This window comes from Giraffa tippelskirchi, chromosome 5, assembly GCF_054371585.1.
Source record: "Giraffa tippelskirchi isolate mGirTip1 chromosome 5, T2T-mGirTip1v1.2.pri, whole genome shotgun sequence".
Lineage (NCBI taxonomy): Eukaryota > Metazoa > Chordata > Mammalia > Artiodactyla > Giraffidae > Giraffa > Giraffa tippelskirchi.
This window is the reverse complement of record NC_137279.1, coordinates 1,677,375-1,698,481: the sequence shown is the minus strand read 5'-3', so window position 1 is coordinate 1,698,481 and position 21,107 is coordinate 1,677,375. Positions and strand designations below refer to the sequence as shown.

Sequence of the window (21,107 nt, the reverse complement as noted above, 5' to 3'; positions counted from 1 at the left end):
CGCTATAAGATCTGTATGTTCATCTTTAGACCTCAGTTGACTTAAATGTCGCCTATACAAGGCTGCGTGTGAGTGTGCTTCCTCAGGTCTGTGGAAAATGAATATGGTTTTGTTTGCTTCTAAATTGCCTTTTCTTCAACTTTTCATTCTTCTGGACTTAAAGAATAATTGACACTCAGATTTTCCCATATTTGCTTCTCTCCTCCCTGTTCCTTTCCTGTCTCTCTGTCTGCAAACACACAGACCGCACAGACCCAGAAACACACATGCACACTCCTTTCAGTATCTTAGAAAACAAGGACATTTTTCTGCATGACCGAAATACCATGGTCACACTGAGAATTTAAATGTCACTACACTATTATTTTGGAGAAGGCAATGGCACCCCACTCCAGTACTCTTGCCTGGAGAATCCCACGGACGGAGGAGCCTGGTAGGCTGCAGTCCATGGGGTCGCGAAGAGTCTGACAAGACTGAGCGACTTCACTTTCACTTTTCACTTTCATGCACTGGAGAAGGAAATGGCAACCCACTCCAGTGTTCTTGCCTGGAGAATCCCAGGGACGGGGGAGCCTGGTGGGCTGCAGTCCATGGGGTCGCGAAGAGTCTGACACGACTGAAGCGACTTAGCAGCAGCAGTACACTATTATTTAATACATAATCCGTAGTCTTACTTCTCCAATTATTGTGCCCAAAATGTTCCTTACAGCTTTTCTTCAACCCTTTTTGGACCAGAAGCCAATCAGAGATCATCTGCTTCTGTTGTTGTCCTGCCTTTTTTGCTCTTCTACGTCTAGAACAGTTGCCCCTCCCCCTCTTATTTTATTATTAAATCATGACATTAACATTTTTGAGGAATGCAAGCAAGTTGGCTTCTAGAATATACCCTAATCCTGATTTATCTGATTTGTTTCCTCCTGATGAGGTTCAGATTGCAGTCTTTAGACATGAATTCTGTGACATGAATAGGTGTGTAAGTTATATACATGAATAGGTGGTGTGTGTTATATACACAAATGCTATGACATGAGTGGGTGGTGTGTGTTACATGACGTGAATGCTATAACATGAATAGGTGTGTGTGTGTGTGTATTATATGACATGAATAGGTGGTATGTGTTATATGACATGAATAGGTGTGTGTGTTATATACACGAATGCTATGTCATGAGTGGGTGGTGCGTGTTACATGACATGAATGCTGTAACATGAATAGGTGTGTGTGTGTGTGTTATATACATGAATGCCATGACATGAATAGGTGGTGTGTTATATGACATGAATTCCATGACACGGGTAGGTGGTGTGTATTATACACAGGGCTGGTGTTGAATCAGTCTCACTGTGTCCTGTTATGGAGACTCTGAGGGTGACCACTTTTCCTTTGAAACACGGAGGTGTCATGGGGGCTGATGCTTTCACCTTTATTGGCATGTTCTAGAACCTCGTGGTTCTTGCATCTCTGGGGTGGTCTCTGCCTGAATCAGTGACTGCATTGGTGGTTGTAATATTGTGACTTAAGAATTCTCTCGTTCCTTGTCCATTTCTAGCTAGCATTGCCCTGTGGAGACAAGCTTTCCCATCCTGCTCTCCCCTTAGTGATGTCACCGTGGACTCATGGATTCTTTTCTTTCCGAGTGGTTGTGTTGGCATCCTTTCTTGTCATTCATCTTTTCTATACTCATGCGGGCTTGTGTTTGGCCAGTGGATGCCCCTTTAGGCCGGCTCCTATATCCTTTTGATAGTTTTTAAATCCTTTTTTCTTTCTGACACAAGTAGATATTCCAAGCTTACTGTGTGCTTTTCTTGTCTCTGACTTGGAATCAGCCCTTTTCTAAAGAAGCTTGGGTTTATTTTAATGAGGAGATGTTATTTAGAAACCAGGATCTGGGTACAGGCGCATTTATCGTGTTCTTGCTTCTACGCCCTTTCTTCAAGATCCTAGGGGGGCTGCTGAACCCCAGTCATGTATGAACACACTGGCCGTCCACAGCCACACCACCCTGGATGCACCCGATCTCGTCTGAACCCACTGCCATAGAGACGGGGCTTCCCAGGTGGCTCAGTGGTGAGGATTCCGCCTGCCAAGCCATGGGTTTGATCCCTGGGTCGGGAAGATCCCCTGGAGAAGCAAATGGCACCCCACTCTTGTCTGGAGAATCCAATGCACAGAGGAGCTTGAAGGGCTATTGTCCATGGGGTCCCACAGAGTTGGACGCGACTGAGGAGCTGAGTGCTGGAAGAACATACACGTATACGCATGAGTCCTCAGTCACCCAGAACTGACACCAGGCTTCAGGCTTCCAACGAGCAGTCGCCCAGGGCCCTGTCCGAGGGCAGGGCCGGCCGCACGCCCCTCTCGCGGGAGCAGCCGCGCCGCCCCCAGGGCCCCCTCCGCTGGCTGGCATCCCCGCGCCTTTGCGAGGTGTCTGCCCGCTGCGCCCTCGCCCGCGGCCCGCTGTGTGCACGGAGCCGCGCAGCTCCGCGGCCCTCTGCCCCGGCCCGCATCCTGATGGGAACGGGGCCACCTCGCACCGTTGCCGTCGCCCCACTTGTACGCAAGGACGCCGAGGGCCCTGTCCAGGATGACGTCGTGGGTGTGGAGTCGAGGTTGAACACCGGCGCCCTTCTTGCCGTTACTGGCGCTGCAGGACCGGAGGCGGCGCAGACCCGGGAAGGGGGTGGGCTCTGGGAAGCCCCCGCTGGCCTTGGTTGTGGAGTGATGTCACGGTCAGTCTGTTGTGATGAAGGGCTGTGGAGGCGAGATTCCTGCTAGGAGTTTGTCCTGGGGCCTTCTGCGGGTCGGGGCCAGGAGGTGTGTGATTGTTGAGGACTGCCCACACTGGGCACCGCTGCTGTAGCCCACTTCCTTTGTTTACTGTGTTTATTTGCTGCTGGCTTGCAGTTCCGGTCTGTGTCCACCTGATAGAGCCTTAGTTAATGTCTGAAACTTGCCATTTGAGGTTGGTTGTTTGTTTTGACTAATGTGTTTTTTTAAGATTTTTTTTTTTTTTTTGATGTGGACCATTTTTAAAGTCCTTATTGAATTTATTACAGTACTGCTTCTGTTTTCTGTTTTGTTTTTTTGGCCACAAAGCATGTGGGATCTTCGTTCCTCAACCAGGTATCAAACTCTACCCCTGCACTAGACATCGAAGTAATGAACCCCTGGGGCGCCAGGACGTCCCGCTTGAGGTTAAGTGTGGTCCAGAGGAAGTGGTGGAGCCGCTCAGGAGACACCGTGTCTTCCATTGGTCCGGGACTTGCGTTTTGGGAGACAGCTGGGCTGGGCTGTGCCTTGCATACATCCCTTTGCAGTAAAGCTTCATCTCAGTTTGGTTCAACATTATCTTGAAAACAGTTCTCCCCTGGGTGTGATGGTCAGAGTCCGCACGTGGAAGTGACTGAATGGAACCGGGTGCTCACGCGCCCTTACAGACGTGGGTGAAGGAGAGCCCCCAACTGCTCTGCTGTCTGTCACACGGTATTTGTTCAGTTGAGGCGGAATTAAATGGTCGCTAAGCGAGGATCATTGTGCTATGAGTTACCTGCTGCTGACCCTACTGGTTTCCGTTTCTCTCTTTCGTCGCATGTCTGACCAGGTAGGTCCGGGTAAGTAGCAGTGTCAGTTCAGTGTGGTCACAAGCAAATGTCATGTGAAGGGTTTGGCTCTCTTGGACGGCGCCTCCCTCGCCAGGGCCCCAGGTGTAGCCCATGTTCCCCGCGGTGTAGCAGAGCGACTGCCCCATCCTTGTCTCGTACAGGTTGGAGGTTGGGTGCAGCATCGCTGTGCCTGGGACAGCCCTGATCCTGCTCCAGTTAGAGCTCAGCCCTTTGCTGCTCAGTGGTGCTCCCTCTCTGTCCGAGGGCCTCTCCGTGGTGCTCCCCCTCTGTCTGAGGGCCGCTCGGTGGTGCTCTGCCTTTGTTTGAAGGCCAGTGCTTTTTGCCCCTAGGACTAGCCTACTTTTGATAGGCCAGTTGTTTTTTGTTTTGTTTTAAACTTGTGAGATCTCAGTTCCCCGCCCAGGAATTGAACCCAGGGCCATGGAAGTGAAAGTGCCCAGTCCTAACTGCTGGCTGCTTGGGGATTCCCATGATAGGCTGAGTTTTTGGTGTGCTAAGATCTTATCATACAAGAGGACAGACACTATGATTGGAAAGAAATTTTTTTCTGGAAAATTTCTATTCTCATGCCAGCTATAGCAACCTATCTCACATTCTAGCTATTAAAATAATTAAGGTTATCTAAGAAACATCATAAATGATAATCTTTTCAAGTAAACTGTGTATACCTTTTATCCAATTAGCTAGTGCCTTAAGAAAGTGAACATAAATATCTATGGGAGGGAACTAGAATTAGCATATTTATTTATTTTTATCATCAGTTCATACATAAATATTTCCTACTTAAAGTTATATAGAAAGCAAACTCATGGTAATAAACAAATGTTTAATTCACTTTTTAACAATGTTTAAAATACGAGGCCGTCTAGAAAAATCGGTTTCACTTCACCTTGAAGTCCTTTTAAGGACACTTTGCAAACACATGGATATGGCTAACTGCCTGCCTCAGAGCTAAGGTGGCTTATGAGGTGTTCACACTGGAAAGGGGGCAGGGAGCGTCAGAAGTTTGATTGGGGGCAGCGGCTGAGGTGTGGCTGACAGCGCGCAGTCCATGCGCCCCGGGCGTACCCTGCACCGGTTTGGTGTGCTCAGGGCTGCAGGCGCGACCACAGCCCCTACTCGAGCAGTTTCATCAGAGACACCGTCTCCCCACCCCCAGCACGAGTGAGCCCTGACCTGCTCCGTGTCTCTCTGTAGTGGTCCGTTCTGGACATTTTATATAAATGGAGTAATAGAATGTGCGTGTGTACCTGGCGCATTTCACTCAGCCCTGTTCACCAGGTTCACAGGTTTGTCGGTCTTGACCAAGTTACATTCCGTTTAGAATACCACGCACGTATCATTTTTGCTTACCGTCATCAGTCAATGCCGTTGGGCTACTACAAATAGTGCTGCCGTGGATGTTTGTGTAGCGCTTCTCTGTGGACACGCTTCGTTCCTTTTCGCTGTCCACTTGAGGGCAGGGCTGCCGGGCGCGCGAGAAGCCTGGGTCACACTCTCCGAGGCGCCGCCGCTCTCAGCGGCCGCCCGCCCCCTCGCCGCGGCTGTTCCTCGCTGACTTTTTAATTAGAGCCTTCCTGGTGGGAAGGGGCGTCTCAGGAGGGCTGTAAGTGCTGTTTTCCTTGTGTCTCTGTGCAAGTTAAGGATAAATGGAAATTATGGTGAACTTGTTTATATAAATAAATGATGTGTACAATTTCATTTTCTGAGCCGGAGGTAACCTGGCACACGGGTGGTGCGTGCGCGCTGTGTGCCGTCTCAGCAGCATCGTCCCAGGTCCCCGTGCTCCTGCGGGTTCGTGAAGTCTGCCCCTCCAGGGCGGCGTGGACACGGGGCACTGGCCGCTGCACTACGGGGTCGGCGCTCAGTTCAGGAAACATTTCTTAGTCCTGCATCTGCACCTGAGGAAAGAAGATCAGAAGCCGTGAAGCGGTAGGACTTGGGTCCCGTCTGTGAGGCTCACTGGTGACCGTCTCGCCCGCAGCGCTTCCGTGCTCTATTCAGCAGCCTTGCCTTCGTCTCTGATACATGCACGTGACTGGTCTTTGTCCGGACTCCACTGGTCAGAGGTAGCGTGACCCTGTAACCCAGCTCTGGAAGCTGCTGGCGGCTCCGTGAGCCCCGGGCCTCCGGGCCTCGCCTTGTTCACCGAGACGCAGGAGGCGCCTGCCCTTGCTTCCGTTCCCAGCCTGTCTGCCGCCGCTCCCGGGCGGCCTGTGTGCCGCCGCCTGGGGGCCCCTCCTCCTGCCGCGCCCAGAGGTCCGCAGGCTGCGGGCGGGCGCGCGGGCGCTGGGCCAGACTGCAGGGCGCCCCCTGGCGCTCTCACTGTGCACGGCGGTGCCCTGCTCGGCCCCGTGACCGGGTCGGGACCCTGCGTCTCACGGCGCTGCTGGAAACGCTGTCTGGAGTGCCACCACTCTCAGTGCGGGCTGCTGCTGTTGCTGTTTGACCTTAATTCTTGGGGTAAAAACTGAACGTGTGTATTTAATTTAGAGACATAAATCAGTCCAGATGGATTGATTGTAGTCTACTGTTTATTTTTCACTGTTGATCTTTTCTAGATTCATTATGTATACAATTTCTGTTATACATAATTTTTAAATTACTTCTCCACATATTATAAAGTTAAGGGGTAAAAAAAAATCATACTCAAATTTGAAGATTCTTAGTTTAAAAGTGGGTGAACATCTTATGGAAATATCTGTAAACACAATAGTGGAATATTTTTTTTAATTTGTTCTTGAATTTAGGAGTGAAATGAAGTTTGTTCTGAAAATATATTACTGATTATACTTATATGTAATGATCTGCATATTATTACAAGGTCATTTCTAAGCAAGTTTTACTTTGATTCTTTCTCTTCCTGTCTTATGTCTATTACAGGATATGTATGCACACACACGTATGTGGATGTGTATGTACACACACGTATGTGGATGTACACACACGTATGTCTGCCCATGTGCATGTATGTCTTGTGAACATCATTACAGTATGGTGTTGCTTTTTCCACTCAGTATTGTGGTGAGCACATTTTCTCCTGTTGTTAAATAGCTTAGGAGAGCATGAATTCTTAATTGTGGCTGTACCATTGCTTCCTTTCTTGTTGCATATAATACTCGTTGCATATAATTGAGTAACGGTCAATTTGATTCACGCAGCTCTTTTTTTCTCTCTTAAACTCTTATCTGTTGAATAAATTGCCAAGAGAAAGAGTCTTAGTGAAGAGGATGTGAATGGTTTTACCACTCTCAAGATGTTTTTCCACATTTTTGTTCAGAAGAGTTACGCTTTAGAATGCTGTTAAATCCTACTACTCAGGGCTTTCCTCTTAAACCCTTCTGCTGGGAACAGAGGTGAGAGAGACAGGACCCCGCTGCCTAGGGCTCAGGTGGACGGAGAGGACACGTAAATCCCAAGTGAGGGGCGCACAGGGTGGACACCCCATCCACCTGAGTCTGAGGGAAGACCCAGGGTCCCTGGACAGGAGCAGCCGGAAAGGGAGGCGGAGTATGTGAAAATACGACTTGAAGTTCAAGCAGTTATGCTTGCTTTTCTTTCTGGTGTATGATGTCTATTTATCATTTCCAGAACATCTTTGTTGCCTAACTAGCTGACTTAGTGACACAGTAGAAGGAGCACATGGATTGGGACAGACCATTAAATTTTCGGAGCTTTGGCTTCCTCACGTTAAGAGCATGAGTGATGCTTCCTTCTGAACTTTAAGGGTTATAAAAGGTGTATGTACTGGAGAAGGAAATGGCAACCCACTCCAGTATTCTTGCCTGGAGAATCCCAGGGACGGCGGAGCCTGGTGGGCTGCCGTCTATGGGGTCGCACAGAGTCGGACACGACTGAAGCGACTTAGCAGCAGCAGCAGCATTCTTCATTAAAAATGATGAAATACTGATATATGCTACAATACAAATGGACCTTGAAATGTTAAACTAAGTGAAAGAAGACCACTAAAAAAGACCAAATATTGTATGAAACCATTTATATGAAATACCTGAAACAGACAAATCTAAGAAGATAGAAAGTTTAAGAGTAGTTGCCTATGACTGGTGGAAGGAGTTGGAGGAGATGGAGAGTAACTGCTAGTGAATATGGGGTTTGGGAGAAATGATGAAAAAGTTCTAAAATGGTGATGACTACACACTCTATGAATAAACCAAAAAAGAAATGTATTGTGTACTTTAAAAGCATAAATTATATGGTATGTGAATTATGTTTCAATAAAGCTGTTAAGAAAAAAAAAAAAAAAAAGGTGTATGTTATCTCCAGTGTTATTTCAGAGCAGATTTGAAATGGAAGAGCTGATATGTTAGTAAAGTGCTCAGCACAGCATCTGAGTCGCCATTGGTTTTCTGATGGCCATTATCAAGCATGCAGCTTTGGACAGGCCCCTGCCCTCCTGTCAACACTGCTGAGTTATCAGTGCCCTGGTCCCCCGCCTCCGAGTCAACCCTACATCCTCACCTCCAGAGTCGAGCCCACACATCCCCCGTTACACTGAGCGGTAGGTTAGCTCTTTCCTTCCTTCAGCCCCTGCTTGTTACCAGGTGCTGTGTCAGGCGCAGGGAATGCGAAGGCACCTCTGAAGATGCCCTCGCCCTCGGGGTCTCACTGTCTCTCCAGGGAGCCAGTGCCCACCCTGCTGCCGGCCAGTCTGGTCCTCAGCCGGCTGCTCACTAGCCTCGTCCGGGGAGCTGCGTAAAGATGCCGTGGCCACTGTGGATATGAGGTCAGGATTCAGTGCACGTGTCTCTGAACCTGCTGGGGTCATTTCACAGTGTTGTGTGTCCAGGCTTAAACTCACACAGTGCGCTGTGTCGGTAATATCTCAGTAAGACTGAAAGAAAAACAGAACTTCAAGTGCAGGCAGCACGCGGCGGGAAGCTGTCCTCGCCCTGTAGGGAGAACGAGCTGGAAAGGGAATCAGAGAGGGTGGCACTCAGACCAAGCAGGACGTGAAGCCGGGCGACAGGCCTGGGGACAGCGGAGCTCTGCCGCAGCTGCTCTGAATGGAGTGTAGATGGGGAAGGAAATGCAGGTTGTGAAGCTGGATTGATAGGTGGAGCCAGCTAATGAAGAGCACTCCCCTTTTTAAGGAGTTTAGACTTTACGGTGCAGAAGATGAGATCGACTTTGTGGGAGCATGAGATGATGGCATCTCTGGTTTGGAAACATAACTAGTCCCCAGTTTATAACATCTTCAGAAGTCATTCCATGTGGATTTAAGGTAATATAAAAAAAATATATGATAGTATTCCTATATTCTTGGGGGGGGTAGGGGGAGCCTTTTGTAAACTTGGGAGAAATTCCAGTCATAAAGGAGAACATTAAGATTGACAGGTTTTAACAAGTAAATGTTCAATAACTTAAACCTTCTCTGCAATATAATATTCAGTTCAGTCAATTCGGTTGCTCAGTCATGTCCAGTTCTTTGTGACCCCACGGACTGCAGCACACCAGGCCTCCCTGTCCATCACCATTTCCCGAAGCTTGCTCAAACTCATGTCCATCGGGTTGGTGATGCCATCCAACCATCTCATCCTCTGTCGTCCCTGTCTCCTCCTGCCTTCAATCTTTCCGAGCTTCAGTCTTTTTCAGTAAGTCAGTTCTTCTCATCAGATGGCCAAAGTATTGCAGCTTCAGCTTCAGCATCAGTCCTTCCAATGAATATTCAGGACTGATTTCCTTTAGGATTGACTGGTTTGATTTCCTTGCTGTCCAAGAGACTCTCAAGAGTCTTCTCCAACACCATAGTTCAAAAGCATCGATTCGTTGGTGCTCTGCTTTCTTTATGGTCCATCTCTTACATCCATACATGACTACTAGAAAAACCATAGCTTAGACTAGCCCTTTGTCAGCAAAGTAATGTTTCTGCTTTTTAATATGCTGTCTAGGTTGGTCATAGCTTTTCTTCCAAGGAGTAATTGTCTTTTAATTTCATGGCTGCAGTCACCATCTACTGTGATTTTGGAGCCCAAGAAAATAAAAGTCTGTCACTGTTTCCATTGTTTCCCCATCTATTTGCCATGAAGCGATGGGACCGGATGCCATGATCTTCGTTTTTTGAATGTTGAGTTTTAAGCCAGCTTTTTCACTCTCCTCTTTCACTTTCTTCACAAGGCTCTTTGGTTCTTCTTTGCTCTCTGCCATAAGGGTGGTGTCATCTGCATATCTGAGGTTATTGATGTTCTCCCGGCAATCTTGATTCCAGCTTGGGCTTCATCCAGTCCAGTGTTTCACGTGATGTACTCTGCATATAAGTTAAATAAGCAGGGTGACAGTATACAGGCTTGACGTACTCCTTTCCCAGTTGGAACTAGTCTGTTGTTCCATGTCCAGTTCTAACTGTTGCTTCTTGGTGTGTATACAGATTTCTCAGGAGGCAGGTAAGGTGGTCTGGTATTCCTATCTCTTGAAGAATTTTCCACAGTTTGTTGTGATCCACACAGTCAAAGGCTTTAGCGTAGTCAGTGAAGCAGAAGTAGATGTTTTTCTGAAATTCTCTTGCTTTTTCTATGATGCAACGGATGTTGGCAATTTGATCTCTGGTTCCTAATATAATATTACATTCCAAATAAAGTAGAAAGTCCAAAGATAGGCTGGAAAAAGGTATTTGATCCCCAAATGACACCTAATAAATAATGAGCTCTTATAAATCAAGAAATAAAGAAGGAAAGGTGACCATCTCACAGAGAAATGTAAGCCAGAGATATGAGCAGGCAGTTTTCTGAGGGAAAAATACAAATATTTGCTAAACATATGAAAAGATGCCCATCCTCATTAATCAGAGAAATGTGCAGTCTGAACAGGGGAAGGTTTTTAACCTCCAGACTGGATAACAGATGCACTTTTTGTCAAAAGTGCATGATGTCTAATGTTGACCAAACATGTGGGGAAACAGGCACCCTTGGCAACACTCTGGGGGCTGACAGCGGCCCCACCCTCCAGCAAGCGGATCTGTGGTAGTCTCTCAGAACTGCACGTGTGGTTTCCCTTGGGCCCCACAGCCTGCAGTGAAAGTCGTCCCTGGAGAAATACAGGGTGGCGGGGTGTTTACGATGCCAAAGGGTAGGAGACAGTGTGAGTGTCTCTCTGGGTGGGGGGCAGTACATTTTTTGTGAGAATACATTCCAAACCATGGACACTGCTTGGGAAATAGGAGAGGGACAGGGTGCTTTTGACTTTAGGAACTTCGTAATGTTGGGAGATTTTAAGACCTCCACCCCCAGCCCCGATGTAACGTTTCTGTATGAAACTACCCCTAATGAAGAAAGTGAAGTCGCTCAGTCGTATCTGACTCTTTGCAACCCCATGGACTGTAGCCTGCCTGCTCCTCCATCTGTGGGATTTTCCAGGCAAGAATACTGAAGTGGCTTGCCATTTCCTTTTCCAGGAGATCTTCCCAACCCAGGGATTGAACCCAGGTCTTCCACATTGTAGGCAGATGCTTTACCGTCTGAGCCACCAGGGAAGAAATAGAGGAAAACAACAGATTGGGAAGGACTAGAGATCTCTGCAAGGAAATTAGAGACACCAAGGGAACATTTCATGCAAAGATGGGCTCGATAAAGGACAGAAATGGTATGGACCTAACAGAAGCAGAAGATATTAAGAAGAAGTGGCAAGAATACACAAAAGAACTGTACAGAAAAGATCTTCAAGACCCAGATAATCCTGATAGTATGATCACTCACCTAGAGCCAGACATCCTGGAATGCAAAGTCAAATGGGCCTTAGGAAGCATCACTGTGAACAAAGCTAGTGGAGGTGATGAAATTCCAGTTGAGCTATTTCAAATCCTGAAAGATGATGCTTTGAGAGTGCTGCACTCAATACGCCAGCAAATCTGGAAAACTCAGCAGTGGCCACAGGACTGGAAAAGGTCAGTTTTCATTCCAATCCCAAAGAAAGGCAATGCCGAAGAATGCTCAAACTACCACACAATTGCACTCATCTCACACGCTAGTAAAGTAATGCTCAAAATTCTCCAAGCCAGGCTTCAGCAATACGTGAACCGTGAACTTCCAGATGTTCAAGCTGGTTTTAGAAAAGGCAGAGGAACCAGAGATCAAATTGCCAATATCCACTGGATCATCGAAAAAGCAAGAGAGTTCCAGAAAAACATCTACTTCTGTTTTATTGACCATGCCAAAGCCTTTGACTGTGTAGATCACTATAAACTGTGGACAATTCTTCAAGAGATAGGAATACCAGACCACCTGACCTGCCTCTTGAGAAACCTGTATGCAGGTCAGAAAGCAACAGTTAGAACTGGACATGGAACAATAGACTGGTTCCAAATAGGAAAAGGGTATGTCAAGGCTGTATATTGTCACCCTGCTTATTTAACTTATATGCAGAGTAAGAAATGCTGGGCTGGAAGAAGCACAAGCTGGAATCAAGATTGCTGGGAGAAATTTCAATAACCTCAGATATGCAGATGACACCACCCTTATGGCTGAAAGTGAAAAAGAACTAAAGAGCCTCTTGATGAAAGTGAAAGAGGAGAGTGTAAAAGTTGGTTTAAAACTCAACATTCAGAAAACTAAGATCATGGCATCTGGTCCCTTCACTTCACGGCAAATAGATGGGAAAACAGTGGAAACAGTGGCTGACTTTATATTTCTGGGCTTAAAAATCACTACAGATGGTGATTGCAGCCATGAAATTAAAAGACGCTTACTCCTTGGAAGGAAAGTTATGGCCAACCTAGACAGCATATTAAAAAGCAGAGACATTACTTTGCCAACAAAGGTCCGTCTAGTCAAAGCTATGGTTTTTCCAGTAGTCATGTATGGATGTGAAAGTTGGACTGTAAAGAAAGCTGAGTGCCGAAGAATTGATGCTTTTGAACTGTGGTGTTGGAGAAGGCTCTTGAGAGTCCCTTGGACTGCAAGGAGATCCAACCCATCCATCCTAAAGGAGATCAGTCCTGAATATTCATTGGAAGGACTGATGTTGAAGCTGAAGCTCCAGTATTTGGCCACCTGATGTGAAGAGCTGACTCATTTGAATACACCCTGATGCTGGGAAGGATTGGGGGCAGGAGGAGACAGGGAGGACAGAGGATGAGATGGTTGGATGGCATCACCAACTCAATGGACATGGGTTTGGGTGGACTCCGGGAGTTGGTGATGGACAGGGAGGCCTGGCGTGCTGCAGTTCATGGGGTCGCAAAGAGTCAGACCCGACTGAGCGACTGAACTGCATCCCTCATGAAAAACAGCAGCAAAGCAAAAAGTAGCAGTCGTGTGATGGGTGCAGAGGATGGGGGGAAGTTGCAGCCAGGAAAAGCAAGAGGGTTATTTGCCTTGTTCGGGGGTTAGAAGTGGTGGTGTCTGGGCTGGAATGGAGGTGAGCAGACAAGGAGGCTAGACTCGAGGGACACTTGAGGAGTGGAGTCTGTTCACGGCTCCCTGTGGACGAGAGGAGAGAGCTTGGTCAGAGATGACTCTGAAGTCTAGAGTCGTTTTGTTGAGTAAATGATCATGACCTTCTCAAAACCAGGAAAAGCAGGACAAGGAGCCTCCTTTGAGAGGAGATGATGAGCGAATTGAATGGAGATCCTCAGTGAGCATCTGAGTGATAAATTGGTTGGGTTACCTGAGCTCACGCCTGGCCTCTGTGTACCGTTCATGCTCTCTTATCAAGGCTTATTGTTCATAACCTTTAGTTCTGCTCCCATCTGTTAGGCAGTGTTAGTAGCATTTAACACTATAAAAGCAGCCGTCTCTCAGAGCGATTATAATGGTCGTCCTTGGTCTGTTTGCAGAGCGCTCACCTGGCCATGATCGACACCCTCATGATGGCTTACACCGTGGAGATGGTCAGCGTGGAGAAGGTGGCCGCCTGCGCGCAGCAGTACTCGGCTTTCTTCCAGGCCACAGACCTGCCCTATGACATCGAGGACGCCGTCATGTACTGGATCAACAAGGTGGGTGCTCCCCTGGGTAGCAGCGGTCTGAGAACCGTAGACGCCGTGCCTCCCCACTCCGCACTGCACTGAAAGTCTGTGCCCCCCGCAGAGTTGTGTGTTGACCTCGTGACCCCCAGCGTGCCAGTGTTCGGAGGTCCTGAGGGCCGGCCCTCCCGTGGGAGCAGGGTTGCTCTCTTCATGAGAGAGACCCCAGAGTGCCCCCTCGCCCCTTCTCCATGTGAAGAAGTGGGCTCACCAGGCACAGTCTGCTGGCGCCTTGGACTTCTCAGCCTCCGGAACCCGAGAAATACATTTCCGTTGCTCACAGGCCACCTGCCTCTGGTGTTCTTGTTGTAGCAGCCTGATCGGACTAAGACAGATTCCATTACTCTTTTGTTTTAAGTCAAAGGGAAAATTAAAGTCATGCAGTCTTACTTAACAGTTCCCATTCCCTTTAGACTCAAAAAAACAAACTGTTAAAATGGTGGAAACAGATTTTATGTATTCTGCAATATCTATCATTACATTGTATGATTAACCTAGTTGATATCAGATTAGTACAAAATTCAGAGCAGTCCCAAGTAGGGAATATACTCTGTGGGTACTCCGTAAATTATTTTTGCATCCAGGAATGAAATAAGTTTTTCATATCGCCAGTTAGATCATTTTTAGGTTTGCTTGAGTGACATGTGTAAGACCATAAATAAATAATGTAGTTAGAAAGGCTTGGGCCACAAAGCTGAGCCTTAGAGAAAGAAAAGGAAGCTGTCAGGTAGCAGACGCGAGCTGGGCTGCAGGCCTCGGTGGCCTCTCATTGGCTTCTGGGCCTCTGTCGGGCCTCGAGAGTCACTTGGATGAGGCCGTGGTTCTGCCAGTTCCGGGAAGCTGGGACCCTGCCCTCTGCAGACCGCAGAGGGCTCGTGCCCTCGGTGGAAGTGAGCACACTGACCCTGGTGGGTCTGAAGTAGATTTTCGGCCCTGCCCACACTCACCCGGACCCCTGGGGACCGCCTCAGAGCCGTAGGCCCCCAAACCACGTATGAAGTAGGTTTTCTTCAAACTAGCAACCAAGGCTCAGAGATGCCAACAAATTATTGAGGTCATAGCTTGTGCATGGGGGATTCTGAGTCAGAGCCAGCTCATTTCTGCTTCTGCCGTCTCTCAGGAAGAGTATTTGACACAGCCGAGCGGGTCGATGCTCTGAGATCTGGCAGAAGCAGCCTCACACACCAGAGCAAGCCTGTGTGCTGTTAATTCCCTGTAACACCCCGGGTAGAGTCGCGGATAGAGAAGACTGTTAGCAACTGTTAACTAAGTTTATCGTAAATTACAGTTCTTCAGTCCTTTTTTTTAAGCACAGAACTGAATTTCAAGCAACAGAATTTAGAAAATGATTGATTTAGTTTACAGTGGTTGGTAACGGCATTCATATTGTCTAGATTGCCATTATTAGTTGCTTTGAGCACTTATTTATTGTTGTTGGAATGACCTTAACATCAGTAACTCAAAATCCAAAATTATCTAAACTATTCTCAAGAAATACTTTATGCACTTGACAGATTGTTTCTTAGTCATCTTGAATTATAGGCTGTTTGAACAATCTGATAAGTTTGACCTTCTCCCTGAGAAGTTCCTACATATAGAAGTTTTTCATGTATTTTAACTGTGACCTGTGACCACACTAAACCCCACTCATGATCCAGGGACATGCTTAGCAAATCACAGGTTAAGAATTTAATCCAAACAAAGTGTTTTCTACTGATAATGAAAACATTAATTTTAAGGAAAATAGTTTTCACTTATTAGTCTTAAAAGAGATTGTGAAAATTTTTACAGAAAAATAGTTGTATTGTTTCCTAAGCGAAAGGAGAAGAGGGCAGCAGAGGATGAGATGGTTCGATGGCATCATCAGTTCAGTGCACATGAGTCTGAGCAAATTCCGGGAGACAGTGAAGGACAGGAAAGGCTGGTGTGCTGCAGTCCATGGCGTCACAAAGAGTCAGGCATGACTGAGTGACTGAACAGCAGCAAGCATCAAAACTGACGTTATCGAGTACCTTTTCTTCCCTAGCACTCCAGCTAGCTCCGGACATGTAGTAGGTACTCAGCAAGTATTTGGTAAACTAATGAATTAATTTTAGGATTTCAAACAAAACACCTGTAAATACTGTAAAATACTTTTTTCTGGTTGGGAAAATGAGGTTCTGTTCATTTGAGTGGCACTGGTATTTGACATCAGAGATCTGAACACAGGCATTTTAAGGTACGTGTTATTTTATTGTTGTATTTGACTATAAATTAAAATTAATGTTTTTATATTTTAAGGTAAATGAACATTTGAAGGATATAATGGAACAAGAACAGAAATTGAAAGACCATCACGCAGTGGAAACTCCAGGAGGTCAAAAGGTACATACATGTTCCTAAGGGGAACAAAGTGCCTTTATGAGAGCCTGTGTTCACATGTGTGTGCTGTTTGGGGAAGCGTCCATAGTTGTGCTCATCGGATTATTTCTGGTGATCGTAACTGGACCCTAGGAAACCTTGACATAAGTGCCAGGTAAGCAGAAGTGCGAAGTGGAGGCTAACTGGATGATGGTGTTTAGGGAAGATTGTTCGTGATTAGAGCTCAATTTCTGAGGTTCTTTTGGCAAAAATAATGGTTCTGCCTTTGTTTGGTAGAGTTATGAAACAAGAAAACAATTTCCAGTGTATCAGCCTTATAATGACTTGTAATAAGACCAGCCTCTAAAATTATTCCAGGAATTGTAAGTTGTACCCATGGTTATTCTGTGAAGGAAGGAGAAACACTAAGTGGATTTATTTAAAAATTCTTAAGCAGGCTTTTAGAGGTTTCTTCTTTGAAGACTTGTGTGTTTGTTGATACTGAAACCTAAAGTATATTTCCTGCAATATATATCTTACACTTTCTAAAATGTGTTACAGGGCGAGCCCTTGAAACGTACTGTCCAGCATTTAAGTTGAGGTGTAAGAAGTTCTATTATTCAGAAACTTTATTTTCCATTTGGATTAGAGTATCTTCACTATTATGCAGCACGTCTCTTCATTTTGGACACAGGCTGCTGGCCACTGATGCTCTGTAAGGAGGGAAAGGGAGAGCTGGTTTGTGTGTAACCAGCCTTGCTAGGAGGGTTCTGCTGAAGACCACCAGCAGCTCTGCCTGCGTTTGGTGTTGGGATCACCTGGCCCGCTCTTGCCCTCTTGCTCCCGCGACAGCCGACCTTTCCCCGGTGGAGCTGGGCCCCACCCCCTGCCTTCCCCAGCCCCGTCCCCTTGGGTCCCCAGCCCTTTCCTTTACTCCCCCCCTCGCTCACTGCTTCCCTCAGGAGTAGAAATCCTTGCCTTGGAGACGGAGCTACTCCTGTCTGCTGTTTTGCTCCTGGCTCTGATCAGAAATCAGGCTCAGCACCGTCCTGAGTCACAGGGCTCCCACGGAGACCTTGTCTGTTACGTGCAGTGGCTCAGTTCTGTAGTGTTGCACACACATTATGAACTAAGCGGGTTTTATATGATTACAGAGGATCCAGTAAACATTGTTTCTATGGAAAAAAATGCTGTTTGTGTTCCAGTCAGCTGTAGATGAAGTTGATGTCGTTCAGGCGCTAAGTCACGTCTGACTCTGTGACTCCATGAACTGCAGCGCGCCGAGCTTTCCTGTCCTTCATTAACCTTTAAGAAAGACAAACTGTATGGAATCCATACACAACTGGATCACGACTCTGACTTCACGGCACTTGGTCCTGTGGAATTGCACATACACACTTCACCACCAGGGTTTGTTGAGCAAGTGAATGAATAAATTAGTGCGATTCACTTAAATATTTGGCTTATTGCACATTTTTATTTAGCACGAACATAGCATTTGTGCCTTCATTTTCTTTTCTTCCCTTTTATTTTTTATGTTTAATTTTTTATTGAAGTACAGTTGATTTACAATATTGTGTTAAATTCTGCTGTACAGCAAAGTGACTCAGTCATATACTCGTACATGCTTTTTCTATTATTTTCCATTATGGTTTATCACAGGATCTTGAATATATAGTCCCCTGTGCTGTGCAGGAGGACCTTGTTCCTCCCCATCCTATGCATGATAGTTTGCATCTGCTAACCCCAGACCCCTAGTCTATCCCTCCGCCAGCGCCCCCCCATCCCCTTGGCAACCACAGCTCAGTTCTCTATGTCTGTGTGTCTGCTTCTGTTTCATAGGTTGATTTGTGCTGTATGTTAGGTTCAACACCTTCATTTTCAAATGAATTTTATCCTTGTTCTCATTGTTAAGATGTGTGGGAAGGTGTTAATTGCACGGCGTCTTATTGCACAGTACAGGCGTCATGACGAAACACACGGCCAAGCACAGACTAGGTTCGGAAGTCTTGCTCTCTTACCTATCAGTGGGAGTTTCAGCATTTGAACTGTATGGCTAGAAATAGAATCATCGTATTCTTGATTTTCATTCTTGCAGAGCAAATTCTCCACCCTGTTCCCCTTCTAGGGAAGAGAGGTCGAGTGGTTTGCTCTCCCTCCTTGCTGTGCCGTTGGTAAGAGGCCGCCGTGCCCTTCGCCCGCAGCTCGCGCTCGAGGCAGAAGCCCCGGTGCCCGGTGCCCCACCCTCTGTCTGTCACGTCCCTCCTGTGGGCGGCGCCTGGGGTGCTGGGTGGGACTGTCTGAGCTCTTGTCCCGTCCAGCGATTCTCTGCTCAGATGCTCAGTAGAGTTCATTTTACGAAGCTTCTTTCCACATCTATCTTCTGGGTAAAATACACGTTCTGTTGAGGGATACTTGTACTGTATATTATTAGTGTTGGACCAAAAGTAAAATTCCAAAGCCATTTCAGTAGATTATTAGACCATCGTCTGACCATCTATTTCTGATTGTTGGACTGGGTGGTACTTTAAGAGGAAGGCATTTTAAATAGTGTCCTAGGAAAATGTTTTGATTAAACAGGTTACTGATGTTGTTTTCTTTATTTTCTTTCAAGTTTCTCTTTTGGCTTCTGCTACTCCTTTTGATTCTAAAGTGTGAATTTCAGATAAATAATTTTTTGAGATAAGTTGTCTGAGCATCCTGTATTTTTATTTGCAAAATCTGGCAGCCCTACTTTAACAGTCTCTAAGGGTTAAAACCAGCAATGTGAAGTCCAGTGTTCATTCTCTTAAGGAGCTTGTCCTGAGTGCTGCGGGAAGTGGGCCCTGGACTTGGTCAGAAGGGTTCTGCCACTGCCCTTCCCAGGGCCCTTCATTACCCTGGGCCTTCTCTCCTGTGTCCTCAAAAACTGAAAGTTTGGATTAGTGGCTCCTAAATTCTGTGACTAAAGTGATGCTCAATTTATATATAGTAAACATAAGGGGCTTAAAATGGAAGGTTAGTGAAAATAGTAAGCAGTTGGCTAGTATAAACTTTCACATGTATGTATATATTTAAACTTTTTAAAATTCAGAGATGGTACCATGACTTTTTTTTTCTCCAAGGAGTATTTTATAAAGATGATTTGGTCTGAAGTGACTTATATATGAGTTCAGTTCAGTTCAGTTCAGTCGCTCAGTCGTGTCCGACTCTTTGCGACCCCATGAATTGCAGCACGCCAGGCCTCTCTGTCCATCACCAACTCCCGGAGTCTACCCAAACCCATGTCCATTGAGTCGGTGATGCCATCCAACCATCTCATCCTCTGTCGTCCCCTACTCCTCCCGCCCCCAATCCTACCCAGCATTAGAGTCTTTTCCAATGAGTCAACCCTTCGCATGAGGTGCCCAAAGTATTGGAGTTTCAGCTTCAACATCAGACATTCCAATGAACACCCAGGACTGATCTCTTTTAGGATGGATGGATTGGATCTCCTTGCCATCCAAGGGACTCACAAGAGTCTTCTCCAACACCACAGTTCAAAAGCATCAATTCTTCAGCACTCAGCTTTCTTCACCGTCCAACTCTCACATCCATACATGACCACTGGAAAAACCATAGCCTTGACTAGACGGACTTTTGTTGGCAAAGTAATGTCTCTGCTTTTAAATATGCTATCTAGGTTGGCCATAATCTTCCTTCCAAGGAGTAAGCGTCTTTTAATTTCATGGCTGCAATCACCATCAGCAGTGATTTTGGAGCCCAAAAAAATAAAGTCTGACACTGTTTCCACTGTTTCCTCATCTATTTCCCATGAAGTGATGGGACCAGATGCCATGATCTTAGTTTTCTGAACGTTGAGCTTTAAGCCAACTTTTTCACTCTCCTCTTTCACCTTCATCAAGAGGCTCTGTAGTTCTTCTTCACTTTCTGCCATAAGGGTGGTGTCATCCGCATATCTGAGGTTATTGATATTTCTCCCGGCAATCTTGATTCCAGCTTGTGTTTCTTCCAGCCCAGCGTTTCTCATGATGTACTCTGCATATAAGTTAAATAAGCAGGGTGACAATATACAGCCTTGACGTACTCCTTTTCCTATTTGGAACCAGTCTGTTGTTCTATGTCCAGTTCTAACTGTTGCTTCCTGACCTGCATACAGGTTTCTCAAGAGACAGGTCAGATGGTCTGGTATTCCCATCTCTTTCAGAATTTTCCACAGTTTATTGTGATCCACACAGTCAAAGGCTTTGGCATAGTCAATAAAGCAGAAATAGATGTTTTTCTGGTACTCTCTTGCTTTTTCGATGATCCAGCGGACATGGGCAATTTGATCTCTGGTTCCTCTGCCTTTTCTAAAACCAGCTTGAACATCTGGAAGTTCACGGTTCACGTATTGCTGAAGCCTGGCTTGGAGAATTTTGAGCATTACTTTACTAGCATGTGAGATGAGTGCAATTGTGCGGTAGTTTGAGCATTCTTTGGCATTGCCTTTCTTTGGGATTGGAATGAAGACTGACCTTTTCCAGTCCTGTGGCCACTGCTGAGTTTTCCAAATTTGCTGGCATATCGAGTGCAGCACTTTCACAGCATCACCTTTGAGGATTTGAAATAGCTCAACTGGAATTCCATCACCTCCACTAGCTTTGTTCGTAGTGATGCTTTCTAAGGCCCACTTGACTTCACATTCCAGGATGTCTGGCTCTAGGTGAGTGATCACACCATCGTGATTATCTGGGTCGTGAAGATCTTTTTTGTACAGTTCTTCGGTGTATTCTTGCCACCTCTTCTTAATATCTTCTGCTTCTGTTAGGTCCATACCATTTCTGTCCTTTATCGAGCCCATCTTTGCATGAAATGTTCCTTTGGTATCTCTAATTTTCTTGAAGAGATCTCTAGTCTTTCCCAATCTGTTGTTTTCCTCTATTTCTTTGCATTGATCGCTGAGGAAGGCTTTCTTATCTCTCCTTGCTATTCTTTGGAACTCTGCATTCAGATGGGAATATCTTTCCTTTTCTCCTTTCCTTTTCGCTTCTCTTCTCTTCCAAGCTATCTGTAAGGCCTCCTCAAACAGCCATTTTGCTGTTTTGCATTTCTTTTCCATGGGGATTTTCTTGATCGCTGTCTCCTGTACAATGTCACGAACCTCTGTCCATAGTTCATCAGGCACTCTGTCTATCAGGTCTAGACC

At 46.2% G+C, this 21,107-nt stretch overlaps 1 protein-coding gene and 1 long non-coding RNA gene across 5 annotated transcripts in view; one reads left to right on the top strand and one right to left on the bottom strand.

Moving 5' to 3' along the window:
• Positions 1-21,107, top strand: part of CAMSAP2 (calmodulin regulated spectrin associated protein family member 2) — a 98,637-nt gene that overhangs the window by 45,389 nt on the left and 32,141 nt on the right. For all 4 annotated transcript variants that reach the window (XM_081491988.1, XM_081491986.1, XM_081491987.1 and 1 more), the window contains exons 3-4: positions 13,412-13,573; positions 15,881-15,964. In XM_081491988.1, the coding sequence (XP_081348114.1) occupies positions 13,412-13,573; positions 15,881-15,964 (246 nt within the window). The remainder of the gene's footprint in view (positions 1-13,411; positions 13,574-15,880; positions 15,965-21,107) is intronic.
• LOC145506719 (uncharacterized) lies at positions 4,339-5,824 on the bottom strand. The gene is made up of 2 exons (XR_014054209.1): positions 5,638-5,824; positions 4,339-5,525 (listed from the first exon to the last, which is right to left on the bottom strand). It is a non-coding gene; the product is annotated as an uncharacterized LOC145506719 (long non-coding RNA).